General features: G+C 38.1%; 3 protein-coding genes across 3 annotated transcripts; 2 read left to right on the top strand and 1 right to left on the bottom strand.

The window, feature by feature from the left end:
* Positions 1 to 200: 200 nt before the first annotated feature.
* LOC117631824 (linamarin synthase 2-like) lies at positions 201 to 2,077 on the bottom strand. The gene is made up of 2 exons (XM_034365139.1): positions 1,539 to 2,077; positions 201 to 1,277 (listed from the first exon to the last, which is right to left on the bottom strand). The coding sequence occupies exons 1-2, from the start codon at positions 2,053 to 2,055 to the stop codon at positions 346 to 348; spliced, it is 1,449 nt and encodes a 482-aa protein (XP_034221030.1). The 5' UTR covers positions 2,056 to 2,077; the 3' UTR covers positions 201 to 345.
* Positions 2,078 to 4,412: 2,335 nt separating this feature from the next.
* Positions 4,413 to 7,218, top strand: LOC117631485 (SNW/SKI-interacting protein A). The gene is made up of 2 exons (XM_034364675.1): positions 4,413 to 4,589; positions 5,152 to 7,218. Exon 2 carries the CDS (start codon positions 5,167 to 5,169, stop codon positions 6,991 to 6,993), a length of 1,827 nt encoding a protein of 608 aa, XP_034220566.1. The 5' UTR covers positions 4,413 to 4,589; positions 5,152 to 5,166; the 3' UTR covers positions 6,994 to 7,218.
* An 11,698-nt stretch (positions 7,219 to 18,916) lies between these two features.
* LOC117631885 (linamarin synthase 2-like) lies at positions 18,917 to 23,167 on the top strand. Its single transcript, XM_034365219.1, has 2 exons — positions 18,917 to 19,430; positions 22,236 to 23,167. The coding sequence occupies exons 1-2, from the start codon at positions 18,917 to 18,919 to the stop codon at positions 23,162 to 23,164; spliced, it is 1,443 nt and encodes a 480-aa protein (XP_034221110.1). The 3' UTR covers positions 23,165 to 23,167.
* The last annotated feature ends 2,609 nt before the right edge of the window (positions 23,168 to 25,776 follow it).

Genomic DNA, 25,776 nt, shown 5'->3' with positions numbered 1-25,776 from the left:
CATTATATTACTTTCTGACTATTCTTCAATACCGAGTGTGTTGTGCAGTTCTTACTGGAGAGGATCAAGCCAAGTGTGCAGGCCTCATTTTAGTTTGGAGCTCTTGACATTCAACACAGTTGTTTAATTATAAGGGATACAACAACTAGAGAAACAATCCATTAACATCTTAGATTATTTTTCTTCTTAACGATGGAAGAGATTATAAATTTCAAACCCTGCTATCCCATTACATGAAAATAAAAAACTAAAGAAACAACTGAAATCCAAACCAAAGATAGACATGAAAACAAAACAATAGTGATCCTGCATGAAAATAAGATAAACCCTCATTTTACAAGTCATTCACCATCCATATTGAAGATCCTTAATCAATCTGTCAAAATTATTGTACGATGATCCTCCAACATCAGTCGCTTCTACAGCTTTTTTCTTCCACTGCTTAGCCTTTTCCCTCATCTTCATCCCCTTTTCCCCGTCCAGCATTTCCTTAACAAGTGCTTCAATTTCATCGCGCTTCACATCGGGGCTCACCTCCATTCCAATCTCCCAATCAGTGCATGCGTATCGACAATTCGTTTGCTGCTCAGAAAAGAAAGGCCAGCAAATCACTGGCACACCTTCAGATACAGTTTCGATGATAGAATTCCAGCCAGCGTGTGTTAAAAAAGCCCCAACAGATGGATGAGCGAGCACTTGGTCCTGTGGACACCAATTGGTTATATAACCCCTATCCTTGATCACCTCAAAAAATTCATCGGATAAAATTACGAAGTCACCCTTCACCACATCAGGCCTAACAATCCACAAAAATGGGTGCCTGCTATTTGCAAGCCCCCATGCAAATTCTTTCAGATGTTCGGCTGTCATCATAGTTATGCTGCCATAATTAACATACACCACTGAATTGGGTTTCTTTTTGTCAAGCCATTCTAGGCATTTTGTGTCTTCTTTCCATAAACTTGAGGCAAGTGAATTTGTCAATTTGCTTTCAGGAAAATGGCGGCCAAGCAACTTAAGGGGGCCTATGGTGTAAATTTTAGGGGAGATGGTTGATAATACCTCTAACACTTCATGTTCAAATTCTTCAAATGTGTTGAAGATGATTGCAGAAGAGTTCAGACAGTTTTGTGTTTCGGATCTCATGAAATCAAACATCATGTCTTTGACATCAGTCACTCTAATGAAGGTAGGGATGTCCTTGAGACGAACATTCTTCATGCCTGGGATCCAATCAATTGGTGTATCCAGCGTACCGTCGTGCATAAAATTTTCATCTGACATGCAAGGTTAAGTGAAATGTGTGATTAGATATACTGTTGGTGAGGTTCGGAACAAAAAAAGAAGCACAAATTTGATTTTGTTTCCTTTAGTAAGTTATATAGTTTCAATTTTCACAATTTATCTCATATAATTTATTCAATTTTTGCGATTTAATTCATATAATTTATCAATTGTTCCAGTTCATAGGGAATATATAGCTTAAGCTCCATCAAAAATTTTGATGGAAGAAACACGTGAGTGACATAAGTACGTACCTTTGAATGGAACAATCCCTCGTTTGACAAGTTCACCATACTGCAAGTACGCCATGAAGCCACAAGCAGAGGCTGTCCAAAATTGAACCTCTGGAATGCCTAACTCCCTAGCAGCTTTGCTCCCAAAGCCCATGAGACCATCTGTAACAACGCAAGTAACTGGTGGAGTTTCAGAAGATGAGTTATTAAGTTTAATTACCAGCTCCTTAAAGGGACCTAGGCAGGTTTTCCTAGTGGAGTCACATAAAGCTGGAATATCTTGGGTTGCATCTTTGTCCGAAGGAGGCAGCCCGTCCGGTATGGTCTCAAACCGGAAGTCGGGTAGGCCCTTGATGGAGTCCGGTCCTTTAGACCGGACTAAGCGCATGTGGTTGAACTCAGTATTGACAAAGGTAATGTGGAAGTCCCTTGAGTGTAGAAGCTTGGCTAATCGCATCATGGGACTAACATGGCCTTGTGCAGGGTAAGGGACAAAAACTGCATGGAGTTTCTTGGATCCCAGTCTTGTTGAGCCCATTTCTTTACTAAATAGGCAAGACTTTAACTTGGCTCTGAAACCTAGCTTTGCTTTTATGGCATTTATAGAAAATATACGGCAACAACCTACTCTTCCAAGGGTAGATGGTATTATGGCACCCATCCTTCATAATTTGTGGTTTGTAACTACTATTCAAGCGTGCCTTTGGTAGTAGGGTAGATGTGGTAAGAGGGTAGACATATAAAAGAAAATGAGGACTTTTAATCTGGTTCTCAACTGAGAGGATTGAGTTGGTTTTAATCCTTGAACATTTTAGAACTTAATTACCATAGATAGATGTCTTTATGAATTTCCATGCTGTGTATACGACATTACAAGAATTTAGAAACACATATTAACATATATACTTGACCATGGAGTTTTATGGCAGCAAATAATGTAGTTTTTGGTTAGTATTTTATTGCTCATGTATTCTTGTTTAAGAGTCATTGAGATAAGCAGAGGATTTGTAGCTCAAGTGGTTAGAAACAGTTATTCCTCTATTCAAGAATCCTTTCTCTCTTAATATCCCTTATATCGGAAAAAGAGCTCACTGCAGTAAGATGAGAAAATTTAAGATCATTTATATTGGGAATAAGCACGTGTAGAAAGTATGTACATTATTGATGTGTCACTTTCTTTTCCAACGACACCACTATCCAAGAAATCAATGACAACCACATTTTGAGATCCCACTTCTGATTAGTATTTTAGTTCTTGTTTAAGTGCCATTGGGGTTGGGTGGGAAAGCTTTTAGATTCTTGAAGTCTCTTTTGTCTTGGTCCTTTCTATTTTTCTTCGCGGACCCATTCAGGGACAAGAGGGTTCACGTGACTCCATGAGATGGCCAAAAATGTGGCTGTGGACAGCCTGTGGAGGTCTGAGACGACCCCTCGGCGACCTCAAATGCACACAAGATGCTCGACGAAAGGCCAGAAAGGCCTGAGCGCAAAAAAAAAACAACTTCAGTAGAAGAGAAGTTGAAGCACGCAGCTGAGAAAGCGGCCTTTGCTGCAAAAAAAAAACTTTAAATATAAAATGTGGTAGGCCAGATACTGATGCAGCACTAAGCACAAAGTGATGGGCATGTAGTTGTAGCAACAAAAAACTAAAAAACTAAAAAAAACAAAAGTAGGCCAATGTCCAAGTCTTTTTTTTTTTTTTTTGGTCAAACGGACAGTTCTAAGTCTCTAATTCAAAAATATGTTCTTTTTTTTTTTTTTTTAGTGTAATTGAAAATATGTTCATTTCATTAAGCAAGCAAGCACACAAATCCACGTTTTATTGTTCCTTGATCCTTTAATTAAATTATTGCTCTAAAAAGTTGATTTATTATTATTGTTTCTAGCTTTATTATTTGTTGATGTGATTATTGAGATTTTTATTTGGAAATTACAAACGATTCGTAGGAAATAATTATTTGAAAATTTTAAAAGATAGAGAAAGAGAAAAGGAAGAAGAGATAGCTCAAAATCTTAAATTTTATATAATGAGTTGACAAACACTGCGATTATAGAAAATATATAGTAATTAATGAAAGAAGATTAAAAACACCATAATAAATTATTTATAATGATTTACTACAATATTTTACATTTTATCCATTGCATGGTAAGATAGTACCACATAAAGTTCCTATAAGGTTCAAATTAAGTTATTTACACTAACACCTCCTGAGGTTTTCAGCTTTTCACAAAATTTCTTGAGGTTTTAGAAATTACAAGAACACCCATTGAGGTTGTAATTTGTTTTCACAAAAACTCCTTTTCATTGATTTTTCATCTAAAGATTGATGATTTTGTACAAAAAACCTTCTCCAAATGACAAAGTTGGCCTTTGAGATTAGATTGCAATTCCTCAGGGGGTGTTCGAGTAATTTTTGAAACCTAAGGGGGTTTTGTGAAAACATAAGAAACCTCAAGGGGTGTTAGTATAAATAACTCTTCAAATTTTTAGCTGTCTTCATCATCTCAATATTATCGACATTATAGAGATATTATATCGATATTTTAGCTAAATGTTGTTGAAGTATGAGAGAAATTATTAAGGTCGATATTTTTCAATATTATCGATACTTATACGATATGTTCCAAAATATCCTAGACCCAAAAAAAAGATAATATCATCAATATTTCGTCAATTTTATCGATATTTTAGTCCTTATTCCTGATAAATAAAAAATTACAAAACGTGGTTGAGGTTTACAAAATTACTAAGCTCAATAAGATAAGTAAAGCCTGATAAAAGAGCAATAAAAACTTGGGCTCAAGCCCGATCACTTTGGGCCGGGCCCCTGCGGCTTGAGAACAAGGTCGGTTCGTTGGTGGCGTGATGAAAATCGGATTGGATGACAACAAAACCTTCCTCTACCTGGTGTTTTGGTTGTCGCTTATTTTTCCCTTGAGCTTTAGCCAAACCCTAAATTCTCTTCACCTGCAGATTTATCCATTTCGTACCTGAAAACGACACTTGGGTCTCTCTGCAATTCAGAACTTCTCGACGACGCATCACCACTGCACCAATCTTCTCTGTCGGTAAGTTATCTTTTCATTTTTTCTTCATTCCTCTGGTTTTGATTTTTCATCTTCTTGCCGATAGATTTTGGGTCAAATCCAACAAATTTGTTTTTTGATTTGATCTTTTATGTTGTATGCAAGAACTTTTTCGAATTTCATCTGCTCTCTTACGGTTGTTTTTGTTTTCTATATTTGATTGAATTAGATCTGCACTAATCTACTCTCCTTACGATTTATAGCATACAACAATTTTATTGAATTTTTTCCGTTGTGCGTTTTTATATGGCCAATAACTTTAATTTACGGAGAAATAGACTAGAACTGAAATGGGTTAAGTTGATTGTAAAATTTATTTGTGAAGTATGATGGCTTAGGGATGCCCAAGTAATTGAAAATCGTTTGAAGTATTTAACTCCATAGAGAGATGAAGTGAACAACTTCCTTAGGCGTGTACTCCAGAGATGCCCAAAGTCTTTTGATGTCTTTTTTTATTCTAATTTTATCGAAATCGATTAGTATTGCTTTGCTTATGTTTGTGAACCAATTAATTTGGTCATTGTTTTCCGATTTCTGTGTGCAGTTCCATAAGTAGGTTATGACCATGGCAGCTCTAAAGGAGCTTCTGCCGCCTGCACAATCAACCACAACAACTTACTATGACCACTCAAATGATCCGTGGTTCAAGCAGCGGTTCAGTTCAGCTGAGGAAGAAAAATCTTCTGTCATTAAGCCTAATCCTGTACCTCCTTACTTGAAGCGTCAAGGCTTTGTACCTAGGAAGGTAGAGGATTTTGGGGATGGGGGTGCTTTCCCTGAGATTCACATAGCTCAGTACCCTCTTGGCATGGGCAGGGACAAGTCCACAAAACTTGGAACGAAGATACTTCCAGTCACTGTTGATGCACATGGAAACATTGCGTATGATGCTATTGTTAAGCAGAATGAGAATTCAAAAAAGATTGTCTACTCTCAACATAAGGATATTGTGCCTAAAATTTTGAAAAATGAGGAAGAGGAAGAGGATGATGATGAAGAGGAGGAGCTGCAGAAAGAGATTGAAGAAACGACAGCTGAAACAAAGGCTGCACTTGAGAAGATTGTGAATGTGAGATTGAGCGCTGCGCAGCCAAAAAATGTACCCAAACAGTCGTCAGACTCGAAATTTATCAAGTATAAGCCATCACAGAAATCAGTGGCATTTAATTCTGGTGCCAAGGAGAGGATTATCAGGATGGTGGAGATGCCTGTGGATCCACTTGAGCCTCCTAAGTTCAAGCATAAGCGTGTTCCTAGGGCTTCTGGGTCCCCACCAGTGCCAGTCATGCATTCCCCTCCTCGTCCAGTGACCGTAAAAGACCAGCAGGATTGGAAGATTCCACCTTGCATTTCTAACTGGAAGAACCCGAAAGGGTACACCATCCCATTGGACAAACGTCTAGCAGCTGATGGGAGAGGCCTTCAAGATGTTCAGATTAATGATAATTTTGCAAAGCTTTCCGAGTCTTTGTATGTAGCAGAGCAGAAGGCTAGAGAAGCAGTTGCAATGAGATCTAAAGTTCAGAAGGAAATGATAATGAAGGAGAAGGAAAAGAAAGAGCAGGAACTGCGGGCATTAGCTCAAAAAGCTCGTTCTGAGAGGACAGGTGCAGCACCTCCTGCTTCTGTCCCTATGCCTTCTGATAAAACAACAATGGATACTGATATGAGAGGGGATTATGAGCGTCCAAGGGAAAAGGAGACGGATTACCCAAAGGAGACAAGGGAGGAAAGAGAAGAGAGGTTGCAGCGTGAAAAGATTCGGGAGGAGCGACGCCGAGAAAGGGAAAGGGAGAGAAGGTTGGAGGCCAAAGATGCAGCGATGGGAAAGAAGAGTAAAATTACTAGAGACAGAGATCGTGATATTAGTGAGAAAGTTGCCCTTGGCATGGCTTCTGCAGGAGCAGGAAGAGGGGGAGAGGTCATGTATGACCAGAGGCTGTTCAACCAGGAGAAAGGAATGGACTCTGGTTTTGCCACTGATGACCAGTACAATGTCTATGACAGAGGCTTGTTTACTGCTCAGCCTACACTCTCAACCCTGTACAGGCCGAAGAAGGATGCTGATGCTGATATGTATGGAGGTGCTGATGAGCAGATGGATAAGATTATGAAGACTGATCGCTTCAAACCGGACAAAGGATTTGGGGGAGCTGCTGAGAGGAGCGGTCCAAGAGATAGGCCGGTTGAGTTTGAGAAGGATGTTGAAGAAGCCGATCCATTTGGTCTGGACCAGTTCTTGACAGAGGTGAAGAAGGGTAAGAAAGCCATGGAAAAAGTTGGTACAGGAGGAACAATGAGAGCGAGTGCTGGGTCTTCAATGCGAGATGGCCATGAAGGCGGGGGCTCCAGCAGAACTCGTATTGGGTTTGAAAGGGGTCGCTAACTCTCGTCAACTTACTTGGAATTGGTCTGTACTTTCCCTTGATGTTTCTTTGGTTGCTTCCAAGGTTCATGTGTAGGTGTTAAAGTTCTCAATGGGTTATGTAATATACGATGATGATGGATGTGCCATGTTTTAATCAAATGTGTAATGTTGTTTCAGGAGCATTATTATTATTTCCTCTAAATGTTTTCCAGAGAATTTTCTATTAATTTTTTGTTTTCTCCAGCCATCTCTATTTATACGGAAATTTTAGGCTCTTTGATAACCATTTGAATTTTAGTTTTTAGTTTTTATTTTTTGTGCTAGAGCATAGAGGAAAAAGAGTGAAAATGGAAGTGAGTGATGGCAGAAATTCTCGTTGGGTCCTCGGCCTTAACAGGGGGAGATTTGGGGGTCGGGTACGAGGATCCCCAAATTGTAAAGATTTCCGTCGGGTATGGGTACCCGTGCTCGGATCTGGCCTGATATTTATATATTTATTTTCAATCAATAATCATCGATACCTTGCTTTTCTCCTTTCAAAATAAATTTTTCCCCTGGCCAGGTGGATAGTTTGATGCTAATGTTAATATCTACTCACTTTACATTGTGTTTTGTAGGATTTGCAATGAAAAAATTATCTTACAGCTACTCTCTGTAATCTTTCCCCAAATTTGACGATGCCAGTTATCTTCTTTTGTTGTAGTGTGTTGCAACCTATAGATAATTGTTTTCACTTTTGTTACTCCTCCCTCTCATCCTCTCTCTCAATCTCATCTTCACTCCATTCTCACTCTCATTTTTCTTTGTACTCTAACCCAAAAAATAAAAATGAAGTGGTTATCAAAGGACCTATGCCATCTTGATTTTTATAAGCCATTTGGTGTTTAACTCTGCCCAAATTACATTAAAAGGATATTCCAGTAATTTGCTAATAAAAGAACAAATATTTTCAAAATAATAAATAATAAAACAAAAATAATGGATGTATTTGTTAAGGACGTGTGTCTTCTAATATATGTATTAAAAAATTATTTAACCCACTAATATAACTAATGGATGGCTGAAACTAGGACTCATTAACTAATCCATATGTGACAATGATATGCAGAATTTGAATGGTATATTGAGAAGCTTCAGAGCTGGACCCGGACACTGTTGATTGGTTTTTAGTAGTCTATGTGAGCAAATTAGGACCAAGGAAAATACAAGCACCACCGGTAGTGGAACGTCTACCATCCAAGGACCCAGCCCAATCTGCATCCAAAAAATCTTGCAAAGAAAAATCAATGGAGGAACAGAATATCATGTTCATGGTGTCTTTAATATAGCGATAGATTCTTTTAACAACTTGTAAATGAGTGAAGCTGGGATTATGCATATACTGACACACTTAATTCAATGCATATGCAATGTCTGGATGAGTCAATGTCAGGTACTGGAGGCCACCCACCACGCTGTAGTATGTAGAAGGGTCAGAAATGGGATTATCTGTTGGCGTGACTTGTGGATATTGACTTATTTTCCTTACACATCAAGAATTCCTATTATAATTGTAATTGATTTACTTTAATTCCTGATTTCCTACTGCAAATAGATTTAGGAATTTATTATTTACTTGCCCATTCAGGTTTCGTTGTATTATAAATATGACCTCCTACAAGGAGAAGAATACACAGAAAATTCCCACAAACAAATATTCTCTCATAGTTTTCATATTTTAGCATGGTATCAGAGCGGCGATCTTGGAATTGCTGACTCTAGTTTCAAACCCCCGCCGCTGCTATGGGGGTTGATGATTTTTTCAACCCTCATGGAGGTAGCACCACCGACTCCTTCTCTCATTCTCCACCAACCATCGTTGAGTTGAGTGCCCAGATGGCTCCGCTCCTACAGATGCAGACTTTGACCCCGAACCCGATCCAGAATCAGGATCCTCTTTTGACGACCCCGACCCCGACCCCGACTATGACCCCGACTATGACACGACGACCCCGACCCCGACTCCGAAGACGACCCCGACCCCCACTCCGATGATGACCCCAACCCCGAATTTGTCTCTGATTCAGACCCTGATCCCGATTTCGACTCCGACTCCGGCCCCGACTCAGGCTCAGATTCCGATCCCAATTCCTACTCAACCTGTATCCTATGCATCTTCCGCTGCACAGATTATGACTTCTAGACTAACGACCCCGACACATGGACCAGATTGCGCATATTGTGGTGATCCGAGACACACTTGTGAGACTTGTTTTAAATCGCATGGCTACCCCAATTGGTGGGCTACTCTTACAGATCGAGGACAATGCAATATGACCAGTAATGGTACTGGTTATGGATTCCATACTTCCGATAAGATTGATTCCAAGAGCTGGATAATTGATTCCAGTGCAACTGATCATATGACGTTTGATCCTGATGATTTTCTGAATACTACACAACCTCGACGAACCTGTATTGCAAATGCCAATGGTGTTACTTATCCTGTGACAGGGGCTGGCACTGTTGCACTCTCATCCTCTCTCACACTGTCTAATACTTTACTTGTTCCATCTTTATCCACTAAATTGTTGTCAGTTAGTCAGCTTACTGAACAATTGAATTGTTGTGTACTCATTTACCCGAGTTTTTGTTTGCTTCAGGATATTCACACTAAGGAGATTCTTGGTCGTGGTACTAAGAGAGGGGGCTATATTATGTCGATGACTTCAGTCCCGGCATGGCTAATAGCGTGACACATCCCTTTGATAGCAAACAAAAGCAAATCTGGTTGTGGCACCGTCGATTGGGACATCCGTCTTTTAGTTATATGAAGCATCTTATACCAGATTTATTCTCAGGTTTCAAGGACTCCGACTTCACATGTGATACTTGTATTTTGGCCAAGAGTCACCGTGTGCCCTACCCGTTGAGTACGAACAAGTGTACTACTCCATTTACGTTAATTCATTCTGATGTCTGGGGACCTTCTCCTATCACTGCTCCTTCTGGTGTTCGATGGTTTGTCACATTCATCGATGATTGTACACGGATGACATGGCTTTATTTGCTGAAGAATAAAAACGAAGTGTTTTCCTGTTTTCAGTCCTTCCACAAACAGATGAAAACTCAGTTTAATGCTCAAATCCAGATTCTTCGCTCAGACAATGGTGGAGAATTTGTCAATCATGACTTTCAGACTTACTTCCAACAACATGGAATTATCCATGAGACGACTTGTCCTCAGACACCACAACAAAATGGTGTTGCTGAACGAAAGAATCGACATCTTCTTGAAACCGCCCGAGCACTTCTGATTGGCGCTCATGTTCCTCGCCATCACTGGGATGATGCTATTGTCACCGCAGTTCATCTGATCAACCGCATGCCTTCTGGTGTACTGACCTTTAAAACTCCCTTACAGGTGCTTGCACAACACAGACTCTGCCTTCTGTTTTGGTACTCACACCCCGAATCTTTGGATGTGTGGCTTTCGTTCATCTCCACAAAAATCAACGTAGCAAACTTGATCCATGTGCGCTTCGTTGTGTTTTTGTGGGTTATGCCACTCATCAGAAAGGCTACCGCTGTTATCACCCTCCTACCCAACGAACCTATGTCACTTTGGATGTGACCTTTCTGGAATCTGAGCTGTTCTTCCATGACCCATCATCCAATTCTACACTTCAGGGGGAGATACGAAGTGAAGAGCAGAATTGGAGCAACTTGGAAAATAAAGAAATTCTCCTTTGTACAGAAATGATTGATCATTCCGAGTCTGGAGCACGAGATTACTCTCTGTCGAAAAGCGACCAATCGCCCATTCATAGCGATCAATTGCCTGACCCACCTGATCCATGCGAAGATATTTCTGATCCGAGTCTCACACCTACAGACAATACAGAACAACAAGATGAAGACCCCCCTCTAACTCAACAGTACCAACAGACCAATCTCCTGAGAATATCCTTGAGGTAACTACTCCTACTAGACTTGTGCATTTAGATGATAAAACTATTGGATATCAATTACCTTTCAGGCAAAATCGTGGGAAGCCACCAAACCGTTATTCACCTGATATTGGCAAGACATCCAAGTATCCAATTGCAAATCATGTATCCACTGAGAAGCTGTCTGAACCACTCAAGGCTTTTGTGCATCAGTTGTCTGCTATCCATATTCCAACCAAGGTCTCTGAAGCATTGAAAGATCCTAAGTGGGTCCAAGCTATAAAAGAGGAGATGAAAGCCCTTGAGAAAAATCAGACTTGGACATTGGAGACTATACCCCGAGGAAAAAAGACTATCGGATGTAGATGGGTGTTTACTATAAAACACAATGCAGATGGATCTATCGAGCGATACAAGGCAAGACTTGTGGCAAAAGGGTACACACAGACCTATGGTATAGACTATGAAGAAACCTTTGCTCCAGTTGCAAAGTTAAACACCGTCAGAGTCTTATTGTCCCTTGCAGCTAATTTGGATTGGCCACTACACCAGTTTGATGTAAAGAATGCTTTTCTACATGGCGAACTCACGGAGGAGGTGTACATGGACATTCCTCCTGGATATAATACTACTCAGACTGGAACAGTTTGCAGGTTACGAAAAGCATTGTATGGATTGAAACAATCACCACGTGCATGGTTTGGACGGTTCACCATGGCAATGAAGAACAATGGTTTCAAACAGTGCAACTCAGATCATACTCTGTTCTTGAAACATCGAAAAGGGAAGGTAACAGCATTAATAATCTATGTTGATGATATGATTATTACTGGGAATGATAAACAGGAAATATCACAGCTACAAGACTATCTGGCTACGGAGTTTGAGATGAAGGATCTAGGTGGACTCAAGTATTTCTTGGGAATTGAGGTGGCTCGATCGCAGCAAGGCATATTTCTCTCTCAAAGGAAATATGTCTTAGACTTGTTGACAGACACATGAATGCTAGATTGTAAACCTGCGGACACTCCTATTGTTCAGAATCATCATCTTGGAGAATATCCGGATCAAGTTCTAACTAACAAAGAAAGATACCAAAGGTTAGTGGGAAGATTGATCTATTTGTCACATACTCGACCAGACATTGCTTATGCGGTGAGCGTTGTCAGTCAATTTATGCACTCTCCAAGTGAAGACCATATGAATGCAGTTCTTCGGATACTTAGATATTTGAAGTCTGCACCTGGAAAAGGACTTATGTTCTCAAAGCATGGTCATCTAAATATTGATGGTTATTCAGATGCAGATTGGGCAGGTAATGTAACAGATAGAAAATCCACATCGGGTTACTTCACATTCGTGGGAGGTAATTTGGTGACATGGAGAAGCAAGAAACAGAATGTAGTAGCTTTATCCAGTGCAGAAGCCGAGTTCAGAGGCATGACTAAAGGGATTTGTGAACTTCTTTGGTTAAGAAAGTTGCTTACTGAACTTGGGTATAAACCTACATCCACAATGAATCTCTTTTGTGACAACAAGGCTGCTATAGCCATTGCACAGAATCCGGTTCAGCATGATCGTACTAAACATGTTGAGGTGGATCGACACTTCATCAAACAAAAGCTTGAGGCTAAAGTGTTTTAGTTTCCTTTTGTGAAATCCGAGGATCAATTGGCGGATATTTTGACAAAGGCGATTTCCAATAAAGCATTCCACAATTCACTAGATCAGTTGGGCATTGGCGACATCTATGCACCAACGTGAGGGGGAGTGTTGGCGTGACTTGTGGATATTGACTTACTTTTCTTACACACCAAGAATTCCTATTATAATTGTAATTGATTTACTTTAATTCCTGATTTCCTACTGCAAATAGATTTAGGAATTTATTATTTACTTGCCCATTCAGGTTTCGTTGTATTATAAATATGACCTCCTACAAGGAAAAGAATACACAGAAATTTCCAACAAACAAATATTCTCTCATAGTTTTCATATTTTAGCATCACCATCCATATCAGAAAGTTTAGTTGAGGAGAGCACGGGTGTGGGACAGGATTTGCACATAACCATGTTAAACTCTTTCAACAAGTCAGCGACTTTGGGAGAGAGACAAAGTGGTGGTCGTGCGTTGAACCTCCATTCCAATAAAGAAACTCAGATCACCTAACTTTCAACTATCAAATACAGAGCATAAGTGATCAATAAAGGTAGAGATGGCTGTAACATCAGTACCTGTGACAATCAACAACGTAAACAAGAACATAGATAGTGTCATGAGATAGTGAAGAATAAACAAAGAGGCATCAGAATTGGCTGTGGGAAAATCCTTGTGTACGAAAAAAGGAATGCAATCGCTGAAACCATGCACTTGGGGCCTGTTTAAGGCCATAAAGTGCCTTATGAAGCCGACATACATATTGAGGTCGAAAGGAATCAATAAAACCCAGTGGTTGTTTCATGTACAGCTCTTCGTGCAAAACATCATTCAATAATGCATTGCGTACATCAAGCTGTTGTAAGGGCCAATTGTGTGAAATAGCTAATGCCCAAATTGTGCGGATTGTAGCTGGCTTTACAACTGGACTAAACATCTCTTCATAATCAAGATCTTCTTTTTGGTTGTACCCTTGAGCAACTAGACGTGCCTTGTGATGTTCAATCATGCCATCCACATTTCGCTTCACTTTGTACACCCACGTGCACTGTATGATATTCATGCCTTGTGTTACTGGGACCAAAGACCAAGTATCATTGCGGATTAAAGCATCATATTCGTCCTTCGTGGCTGTTTTCCAATGAGAATATTGAGAAGCTTGTTTGTAGGTGGCAAGTTCAAAAGACAAGGGATCCAGAAGACTTGCAGTAAGACTCTGTGGAAAAGGATGGGGAGAAGTTTCATAGACCTCCGAATTTAGTATGCATAGGTGAATAATCAGGACTTGTCGAAATTGTTGAGGAAGTATTTGAGAAAACTGTAGGAAGCGAAATTGGTTCATGGTGCAAAAGTCACTTGTTAAGCCATCTAAGCATATGGTGCAGAAACCTGTGACGTTTAATTTGTCTGTCTCTTGCTCCTTTGCATACCTCATTGGTCCTGAATTTGAAATCTTGCAGATCCTACCAGATGGTATCTTCGAGACTAGACAAAAAGCGTGTACGCATCATTGAAGAATTACCCAAGGACTCCTATATCTTCAAGAAAACTCCAATTTTACAATTACTCACCAATATCTGAAAGGTAGCAACATTTTACTTGACCATGAAATAAATGCTAAGATATCAGATTTTGGAATGGCTAAACTTTTCAGAAAAGATGGACTTGTAGCAAACACAAACCGGATTGTTGGAACATAATAAGTAAACTGCCTCTTTTTGGTTATTCACACACACATGATCATATCCTTTAATACTTGTTGAGGTATGCAATGCAGTGGCTATGTTCCTCCTGAATTTGTAGAAAAAAGGTATATACTCTAAAAAGTACGACGTCTACAGCTTTGGGGTTCTACTATTGCAGCAAATGATTGGTGGAAGGAGGAGCGCATGTTAATCTAGTCCGAATGAAAGCTTGCACCTCTTGCAATATGTAAGTTCCATAGCTGTACATGTTTCTATCACCACTACTGGAAACTATTACTTAGATCTAAACTATATATGAAGTAACATTCAAACTATTTCAGGCATATCTATCATGGAAAAAGGACAAAGGAAGGGAATTTATTGATCAATCACTGGATGATTCTTCTTCTTCTTGTAAATTATCGAGATGCTTGCGAGTAGATCTATTATGTGTGCAGGAAAATCCGGAGGCTAGGCCTACAATGTTGGAAGTTTATTCCATGCTCAAAACTGACATTGAACCCATTCCCACTCCTAGAAAGATGGCTTTCTCAGGGCATGGAAGTATGGAAAACATATCTACACTGCAGCAAGGAAGTTGTTCAGTTAATGATGCACATATCTCCGAATTGCAACCCCGATGAAAATGCAGGCTCAGAATAGGAGACATTAGTTTTTCATTTTCAATGGTTGAGTTCTTAGGCTCAATAATGTGGGTGGTCATATACTCTATGAAGTGTACAAGATTTTAGCAACTTTGGATTCTTCATCTTGCGGCCTACATATTGTAAACATTACAATATTTTGTTAAATTAAAAATTTGCAATTCCTGTGCACAGAGAAGGGAGGGAACTGGTGATTTGGAAGTCATTTGAACATTGAACTAGTGGTTAGGCTCAGACCAAGGAGAGGATATGCCAAATTTTTTTTTTGTACGAAATTCTTTCATACAACAAAAACAAAAACTGCAGGAAAAAAAATTCATTGAGTTAAATGTTTTTCATCTTTCTTTTAAGAAAAGCCTAGAATACACGATGTTTCTATCTGAGTGAAGTCCTGACTTGGCTTGCCATTGCTTTCGTGGGCAGACAAACTTTTCCAAGAATTCACATTTCACAAAAAGTTTGACGGCCAAAGTGTTCCATTCCATGCCACATCTTCTTCAATTTAATCTAGACTTGTGGTAAATTAACAAGTCTTCCTTATGGCATATGAGTTATGATTACTTCATTTCACACACCATCCTCATCATGCTGATTTAGATCAAAGCCCACATCCAGAAATAGTATAGCCGATCGGCTATACTGGGTTTTAAATTGTTTTAAAAGAAATAGTATAGCCGCTACTCGGTTTTTAAATTTTATTTAAAGAAATAGTATAGCCGCGCGGCTATACGCGGTTTTCTCCAAACACAAATCACATCTCAACGCAATCCAAGCCTTATATGGAAAATTGAGATTGAAATTTTAAGAAAGACAACAAATTTAAACTACCATCACTGGAAAGCATCAACCACAAATGTAACTACTATTACCATCTTATGGTGATCGGGCTTCTCGGTTTTCTTGGTGAAACTAGGGATCAGCCCCCATTTCATACAGTGAACAACAACGCCGTCACCGTCTGCTCCGTCTTCTCTACGAACAACAGGTAAATTCGACCCCGGCGACGCATTGAACAGCAGGCGAAACCTAAGCACACACCAAAAAATTCGTTCCAATCAGTTTGGTTGCTAGGAAAGTAGGAGAAAAGTAAAGTTCGAATTAGAAATTAACAAAGGGAAAAAAATAGGAGAAGGAGTTTTGAGTTTGGCTCACCGGTCCATGTTAACAGTACGAATGGGCCATGGCTACTGTGGCAAGCCCAAGGGATGTCGTCGGCTCTGAGAGTACAGCGAGCCTCCCCACACATTTCCTCCAAGAAACTGAACCAGGGCGGTCAATTCAGAATCAGTATGAAATAGGCTATATTCGGTTTTACAATTTTTTTTAAAGAAATAGGCTAGCCGTGCGGCTATACTCGATTTTTTTATTTTTTTAAAAAATAAATCGCATAGCCGTTCGGCTATACTCGGAATTGGAATATGGATGGAATATAATGAAATAGCGTCGTTTTGAGGTTCCCTATGAAATGAGGCATGGAGCGGAGCCGCTACGAAGAAGTTCCGGGGGTTACAATTTTTTAAAGACATAGTATAGCCGCGCGGCTATAATCGGTTTTTTCTAATTTTTTCAAAGAAATAGTATAGCCGGACGGCTATACTTGGTTTTTATATATTTTTTTTAAAGAAATAGTATCTCCGAGCGGCTATACTCAGTTTTTCCTAATGTATAGCCGTTCAGCTATACTCGGCTTTTTAAATTGTTTTTTAAAGAACCGGATATACTCGGTTTTTCTATATTTTTTTAAAGAAATAGTATAGCCGCCCGGCTATACTTAGTTTTTTCCTAATGTTTTTTCAAAGAAATAGTATAGCCGTTCGATTATACTCGGCTTTTTAAATTGTTTTTAAAGAAATAGTATAGCCGGACGGCGATACTCGGTTTTCCCTATTTTTTTTGAAAGGAATAGTATAGCCGCTCGGCTATACTCAGTTTTTTTAATTTTTTTTAATTTATAATTTTTTTGTTTTGTCAAAGTGGGTTTCCCTCATATTATAGTACTGCCACTATTAACACTACTCGGCACCAAGGCCGTGAACTGTGCTTCCAAAATGCTCTCCCTCGCAAAACGACTCAAGAATTCACCTTCATGCTTCCACGTGGCTCTATACCATTGGCTGTGTGGGTATTACATATGTGCCACATCATCAATTTAACAGAAAATTTGACGGAAGCAAACGACAATGACCATTTTGATATATATATATATATATATATATGTGGAGGCTAACTTGAAGGATCATTAGTGTCTAAAAAAAAAAAATATTAAGGATGAAATGTGATAATTTCACAAACCTGGGAATCATTTATGATAAATAAATAAAAAGCCCAACAATAAAGGGTGTGTGGATTTGAACTCAGCACAAGCTATAGGGATTTTATCACCACACTGTAGGGACGCAATTAACTTGAATAGGTTGAAATGTCATAAACTTGAATAGGTTGAAAATGAATCCATAGGCCCACCTTGAGAATCCATTTATTGAACTTTTCAATGACTAAACAAACACAAACATTGTAAGATAGTGAGAACAAAATATACAACTTTTAAGTCCAGCTTACTTGGAGTTACAGATGAGGATGATCCATAAATCAGCAACAATCAGTGCTTTAAGAAGACCAAAACAGAGAACAATCTCTCAAACAACTCTTCTAATGTTGCCGGGGTCATTCATTTCTTGAAAGCTAGTGGCATAAAAAAGAAAATGACACATGAGCTCTATACATGCACCGGTTCCATTGGAAGGGATATAGAAGTGACACACGCAAGAAAATTTCACATGAGTACAGGTATGATTAATTAGCTGATCGGGACCCTGGCTTTTGTGCAGGAGAGAAGAAAAATAGAAAGAAGATGAAGACAGGAGAGTTTATCTCAATTTCTTTGGAGTTTTTCTTTTAAATTAAATTTTAGTGGTGCTCCCAGTCTCCCACATTATAAGGATGCAACATGTTGTAACATCTGGCCGATATTTGAAGCAAACAGATCCCCTTTTGCACAAACAGCAGTGCATAAGTCCAAAATTTGATGAACTAGTTGAGTGATGATGTGTTGTAACAGCACATAGGATATGTACTTGTTATATAATTTGCATTGAGTTTGTAAGACAACACAACATATAATTTGGTGTTACCTTCACGTGTCAAGATTCTACTTGGATTTTTTAAAGACCAAATAATGAATCTACTTGGATTTTTTATGTATAGAAAATCAGATATAAAACAACAACTTGTAGGTCCATTAACTATCTTTCCACGTCAGCAAAGGACTTGTAGGTTTTTGGATATATACAACGAGGTGTCCACAAACTCGAATGATGGGACTAATCTTCGCTAAGAGTTCGACTTGCCTCTAACCATAAAATGTTCTCAATTGGTTTCGAATCCTTGCCAGTTAGGTAATACGCAGTCCGCGAGCTGAAAGTGGCAGTTTGCCAACCGCACCACACATTGTGGTTAAAGAACTTGTAGGTTAAGTGGTTAAGAGTTTTACTTGTAAAAAAAATAAAAAATAAACTATATTTACATGTCAACAAATTTACCATAGCCAATATTTATAGTTCTTATTTCTCAAAATCTTAGACCCGTTTGATAACCATTTCAATTTTAATTTTTAGTTTTCAATTCTTATGTGTGAAATGACCTCACGTATCTATGGTGCCTTATTTTGAAAGACTAGACGATTGCTTTGTTCTTAAATTTTCCAGCAAACAGTAAAACAATTAATTATATAAGAAGGTGAAAGATTATGCCAGTGATTAGCATATTGACAATATAAAAACAAATGAGAAATTGTCTCCGGATGCACATAGGACATAAATTTGAAGTATTAGTGAAATGGGCAATTTTATTGTTAGTAAACAATAATTTTAATTTTAATTTTAACAAAAGTGACTCCAATGTCACAATCAAGTGCCGAAGAGGCAAGGCTTGGCACAGTTCCTATAAATGGCATAAGAGCAAAGTTGGCTTTCACCACACAGGTCTTGCTTATATTGGTAAAGAGAGATGGGTTCAGTACGAGAAGCAACCAAAAAACTACACGCAGTTTGTGTCCCTTTCCCAGCTCAAGGCCATGTTAGCCCCGTGATGCAATTAGCCAAGCTTCTTCACTCAAGGGGCTTCCACATAACCTTTGTCAACACAGAGTTTAACCACAGGCGCCTAATCCGGTCCAAAGGCCCGGACTCCGTCAAGGGCTTGCCCGACTTCCAGTTCGAGACCATACCGGATGGGCTGCCTCCTTCGGATAAGGATGCAACCCAAGATGTTCCAGCCATATGCGACTCCACCAGGAAAACCTGTCTAGGTCCATTCAAAGAGCTGGTCACTAAGATCAACTCCTCATCTCAAGTGCCACAAGTTACTTGTATAGTTGCAGATGGTATCACGGGATTTGGGAGGCAAGCTGCTCAGCAGTTAGGCATTCCGGAGGTCCAGTTTTGGACTGCCTCTGCTTGTGGCTTCTTGGGTTACTTGCAATACAGTGAGCTCGTCAAGCGAGGCATTGTTCCATTCAAAGGTATATTTCCGTTGCATATTTATTTTAGGCTTATGAACATTTTTATGTACAGGTTGAAACATTCAATCCCACGATAATATTCCAAGCACATATTCCTTGGAGTGATAAATTTTTTAGGCTTATTATCACAAAACGTCCCTAAGGTTTACGAAACTATCAAATTGCATTCTTAATGTTTTTTTTTTTTATTTTTTTATTTATCATTCGTGGTCCTCAAAGTTAGCATGCATGATCACAAATGGTCCCTGCCGTTAGGTTCCATCAAAAACTCCGTTAGTTTGCTGACGTGGCATATATGTATATCACAAAACATCCTTGAGGTTCACACACCTATCACAAATGGTCCTTACGAAATTTTTTTAATTTAAAAATTCATAAAATTTTTGTTTTCTTTTTAAAATTTTATGAATTATAATTATTTTAAAATATATATTAAATTTTAAATACATGTGACACTATATTATTGTAGATGTGGGCTCCATATATATGCCACATCAACAAACTAATGAAGTTTTAAAAAAATAATTTAAAATTCATAAAATTTAAAAATGAAAAAAAAAAACTAAAGGTTTAGGGTTCATAAATGGTCCTCAAGATTAAAATCCTTATATAAATTGTTTTTTCATTTATAAATAATTTTAAAAAGAAAACCAAAATTTTATGAATTTTAAATTTTAAAAAAAAATTCGTAAGGACCATTTGTGAAAGTGTGTAAACCTCAGGGATGTTTTGTGATATATATGTATGTCACAATAGCAAACTAACAGAGTTTTTGACAGAACCTAACGTCAGGGACCATTTGTGATTGCACATACTAACCTTGAGAACCATAAATAACACAAAAAAAAATACTAAAGATGCAATCTGATAATTTCGTAAACCTCAGGGATGTTTTGTGATAATAAGTCAATTTTTTATGAGGCTTGAGGTAGACCAAATGATACACTTGCATATTTTTTCAACTCTTGCTTTTCTTTTTTTTGCTTTGACTTTCTTTTTCTTGGTTGAGCTGCGGTGTTGTCCTTCTATCCTTTTGACTCTTTTGTATCCTTTTGTTCCTTCTAGATATTTGAAAACTAGATATCTCTTCTTTAAAAAATGGAAAAAAGTTCCATTAGATTAATAACATTACGTATCTTTTCTTATATTTTAATTTTGAAAATCTATAAGCATGTTGAAAATCATTCACTGTTAATTTTGTATGCATGATAACATAGACATAATTTCTTCGTTTAATATAAAAATACATATTTTTGTTTTTTTTATATACAAAGCAATATTGATGAATGGGAAATCAAATATAGGAGCTAGAATGCAAAGTAAATACTCTTAACCACTTGCAAAATACATAATTATTTTATTTGGAAAGTTAGGTCCAATTCTCCTAACTAAATAGGCTTATTATCACAAAACATCCCTGAGGTTTACGAAACTATCAGATTGCATCCTTAATGTTTTTTTGTGTCACTTATGGTCCTCAAAGTTAGTATGTACAATCACAAATGGTCCCTGACGTTAGGGTCTGTCAAAAACTCTGTTAGTTTGCTATCGTGGCATACATATATATCACAAAACATCCCTGAGGTTTACACACTTATCACAAATGGTCCTTACGAATTTTTTTTAAAAAAATTTAAAATTCATAAAATTTTGGTTTTCTTTTTAAAATTATTTATAAATGAAAAAAAAATTTATAGAAGGATTTTAATCTTGAGGACCATTTATGAACCCTAAACTTTTAGTTTTTTTTTCATTTTTAAATTTTATGAATTTTAAATTATTTTTAAAAACTTCATTAGTTTGTTGATGTGGCATATATATGGAGCCCACATCTACAATAATATAGTGTCACATGTATTTAAAATTTAATATATATTTTAAAATAATTATAATTCATAAATTTTAAAAAGAAAACAAAAATTTTATGAATTTTAAATTAAAAAAATTTCGTAAGGACCATTTGTGATAGGTGTGTGAACCTTAAGGATGTTTTGTGATATACATATATGCCACGTCAGCAAACTAACGGAGTTTTTGACGGAACCTAACGGCAGGGACCATTTGTGATCATACATGCTAACTTTGAGGACCACGAATGACAAAAAAAAAACATTAAGGATGCAATCTGATAGTTTCGTAAACTTTAGGGACGTTTTGTGATAATAAGCCAACTAAATAATGATACCGTATTATGTAGAAAAGTTAACCCAATCATAAGAAATTTTGTTATTAAATGGGTGAGTGCGAATTTATAGTTTAGATTATAAAGTAATTAATAGGTATGCACTTATTATAATATCACCTGATTAACATAGTGATTATATAAATAAATTTCTCAGAATGAGGAAGTGCGTATTGCACTTGCACCCGTGTCAAACAAGACAGAATAATAATAATAAACAAGAGAAACAAACCAGGGTGCATTTCTCTCTTCTTCTTTTTTAAACGGGACAAACAAGACTGAAAAAGGGAAAGAAAAAAAAAATTTCAGCAAACTAAAACATCTAATGACCATTTATTGTGGAGGATTTGCATTTTGTACATGGATGTATTGTAAATGCTCACTCTCGCTGACTCGTTAGGTGGAATCTCTGTGAGAAAACAAGTGCCGAAAACAATGTAGTTAGATAGACCTAGCTACAATCTTTCCTGTTATTGTATTTTGATCGAAGGATCAATATAAATCTAATGACCATTTGGTTTAGTGACACGGAGTTTCGTGTAATATTTGAGATCAAGTATACTCTTGTAATGTGACTATAAAGTATGATCACACATATTGTTCACCTTCCATGCATATTTCAGATGAGACTTTCCTGCATGATGGTACACTGGATACACCAATTGATTGGGTCCCAGGCATGAAAAATGCTCGGCTCAGGGACATCCCCAGCTTCATCAGAGTCACAGATGTCAACGACATAATGTTCGATTTCTTGGGATCCGAAGCACGAAACTGTTTGAAGTCTTCTGCAATCATCTTCAACACATATGATGTATTTGAACATGAAGTCTTAGAGGTAATATCGACCATGTTCCCTAACATCTACACCATTGGCCCCCTTAAGTTGCTTGAGAGGCATTTGCCTGAAACCGAAACCAAATTGGTCGAGTCTCTTAGCTCAAACTTATGGAAAGAAGACATAGAATGTTTGAAATGGCTTGATCAGAAGAAACCTAGTTCAGTTGTATACGTAAATTATGGGAGCATAACTATGATGACAGCCGAGCATCTGAAAGAATTCGCATGGGGGCTTGCAAATAGCAAGCACCCATTTTTGTGGATTGTTAGGCCTGACGTGGTAGAGGGAGACTCAGCTATTTTACCCAGTGAATTTTTTGAGGAGATTAAGGATAGGGGTTATATAGCAAGCTGGTGTCTACAGGACCAAGTGCTAGATCATCCATCCGTTGGGGCTTTTTTAACACACTGTGGCTGGAACTCTACTCTTGAAAGTGTATCCGGAGGCGTGCCTGTAATTTGCTGGCCTTTCTTTGCTGAGCAACAAACGAATTGTCGATACGCATGCACTGACTGGGAGATTGGAATGGAGGTGAGCCCCGATGTGAAGCGTGACGAAATCGAAGCACTTGTTAAGGAAATGCTGGAAGGGGAAAAGGGGATGAAGATGAGGCAAAAGGCAAGAGAATGGAAGAAAATGGCTGTAGAAGCTACTGATATTGGAGGATCATCGTACAATAATTTTGATAGATTGATTAAGTCTCTCCATTAAGGTGGATGACTGCTACAGTGAGGAACAAATATGTTTCCTTGTCAAGAACTCCCAAATATATATATATATATATATATATGTTCAAGTGCTGTAATAATGTTTATGTTTTATTTGGACGTCAGTTGTTTCTCTAGTTGTTTGTAGTCCAACTCTGTTACAGTTTCCAAGCAGACTGGGCTTCTGAATAAAATCAATATTTCCGTTCAGCCTTCTATAGTTTGTTGCAAATGCATACATATATTGATATTCGAATTACCTGTTGATTATGTATTGGGCGGATCTCTGTTTTAGATTTCGAAGCATTTCAAAAGATAATGGTAGTTTGGTATTCTATTTGAATACAATTTTTTAAACTTAAAAATAGAATTGGACTCCAAACCCCAAAATCGGTTTTTAATATTTAGAAACCTTATAAATAAATAAAAGGGTAAACTGTGAAAACCCCCATGAACTATAACGATTATCGAAATGTTCGCCTTGAATTATTTTTTCAGCCAATTTAACCATTAGACTATTTTAAATGGTCAATTTACCCCTGCCGTTAGTTTCTATGTAGTTTTACCCAATTTTCTGTCTAAACGTCACATGTTAGGCATGTGATTCACTATTTAATTAAAATTTAATTTTTCAAAGTTTAAAATAATTAAATGTTTAAAATTACAAAACTGAAAGAAGAAAAAAAAAGGGAAGGCAATCAACGTCTTCCCCAACCTCTTCCTCCCAAGACTCTGTCTTCAATCCCACATCCACAAGGGTTTTCGAGTGAATGCCAATGGTTGGTTTGTGTAAATAAACATATAAAATTAGAATCAAGATACGTTTTCATCTTCATCAACACCTACTTGTTCTTGATTGGGTCAATGGGATATAGGGATTGCATTTCAGTGTTTGGGTATTCGGAGACTGGATGATTTTTATGGGTGATTGGGTTGTTTTTATTTGATTGTTGGTGTTGGCTGTACCGCCCCCGTGCACTGGCTCAAGATGTAGACAGCGGCACTTGAGATGGATATGAGGCAGACGAACGCTGCGGCTAAGGTGACAACGGGATTGATGTGGCCGCCGGAGATGGAATCAGATTCTGAAAAGAAAGTGAAAGGGAGAAGAATAATAAAGAAAAATGAGAGAGAGAGAGAGAGAGAGAGAGAGAGAGGCAAATATTAATTTCAAGTTGTGAGCTGAAATAGCTCGATTCTCTATGGGATTTCTACTTTTGTTTTGAACTCTGATTCGATCCAGGTATTCAATCCTGCCGCTAACTCAAGTGCCCCAGCGTGAAATGGACAGATAGAATCTGAGAAAAGTGAGAGATTGAACAAGTGGCTGAGGTGAATGCTTGTTGTATCACAGCTTGTGCTTTGTATGGTACTCCGGCTCCTCTTGCTATTAAGACTATGAAATTCACTGCTGTAATTAAAAACTGTCCTGTTGTGGTATTGTTAGACTTTGGAAGTTCTCATAATTTCATCAATATTGGCATGGTTAAGAAGTTGGGTTGGAAGTTAGATCAGTCTCATATTTGTATGTCATGATAGCTGATGGTGGACAAGTTCAGAGTAAGGGTTGTTGTGCTGCGGTTCCTTTAGCCATCGGGACGTATGTATATACCTCTAATATCTTTGCTTTTCCATTGGGAGGCTGTGACATTGTGTTAGGGGTTCAGTGGTTGCGAACTCTTGGTCCAATCTTGTGGGACTTTGAGAGATTAACTATGAAGTTTTGGCATGGGAATGAGCAAATCTGTTTGTCCAGTTCTAAGCCTCAGCCTCCACAACCTATTTCTTGTCAACAGATGGACAAGTTGTTGCATTCAGGATGTTATGGTGTGATTCTCTGTGCTGTAGAATGTGAAAATATGGCCAAACCCGCAGATGATTTATCCTCACCACAACAGCATGAATTGCAAGCCTTATTGGATTCTTTTTCTGCTGTCTTTGGCACCCCAACTACACTACCTCCTGTGCGAGAACATGATCATCGGATCCCACTAATTTCTGGTTGTAAACCACCAAGCATTAGACCATATGCTTATGGACCACTTCAAAAGTCAGAAATTGAAAAGTGTGTCAAGGAGCTGCTGGACTCTGGATTTATAAGGAACAGTCATAGTCCTTTTTCTTCTCCCAGTTTTGTTGGTCAAGAAGAAGGATAGCACATGGAGAATGTGCATGGATTACAGACAGTTAAACGAGTTAACTATAAAGGATAAATATCCAATTCCACTTATTGATGATCTGTTGGATGAATTGCATGGGGCAAAGTATTTTTCCAAATTGGACTTGAGGAGTGGCTATCATCAGATCAGAGTTCATCCAGAAGATATTGAAAAAAACAGCTTTTCGGACTCACGAGGGACATTATGAATTCCTTGTTATGCCCTTCGGTTTAACAAATGCTCCTGCCACATTTCAAGGTTTGATGAATGAGATTTTCCGAAATTGTTTACGGAAGTTTGTCTTGGTATTTTTTGATGATATTCTTGTTTACAGTACTTCCTGGTCCGATCATTTGAGGCATTTACATACTGTTTTGGAAATTTTAGAGCATCATCAACTTTTTGTCAAGATGACCAAGTGTGCCTTTGGAGTTTCTACTATTGAATATTTGGGCCA

This window comes from Prunus dulcis, chromosome 6 (genome assembly GCF_902201215.1).
Source record: "Prunus dulcis chromosome 6, ALMONDv2, whole genome shotgun sequence".
Classification (NCBI taxonomy): Eukaryota; Viridiplantae; Streptophyta; class Magnoliopsida; order Rosales; family Rosaceae; genus Prunus; species Prunus dulcis.
The sequence above is the reverse complement of the archived record's forward strand: the minus strand, read 5'-3'. Positions and strand labels throughout refer to the sequence as shown.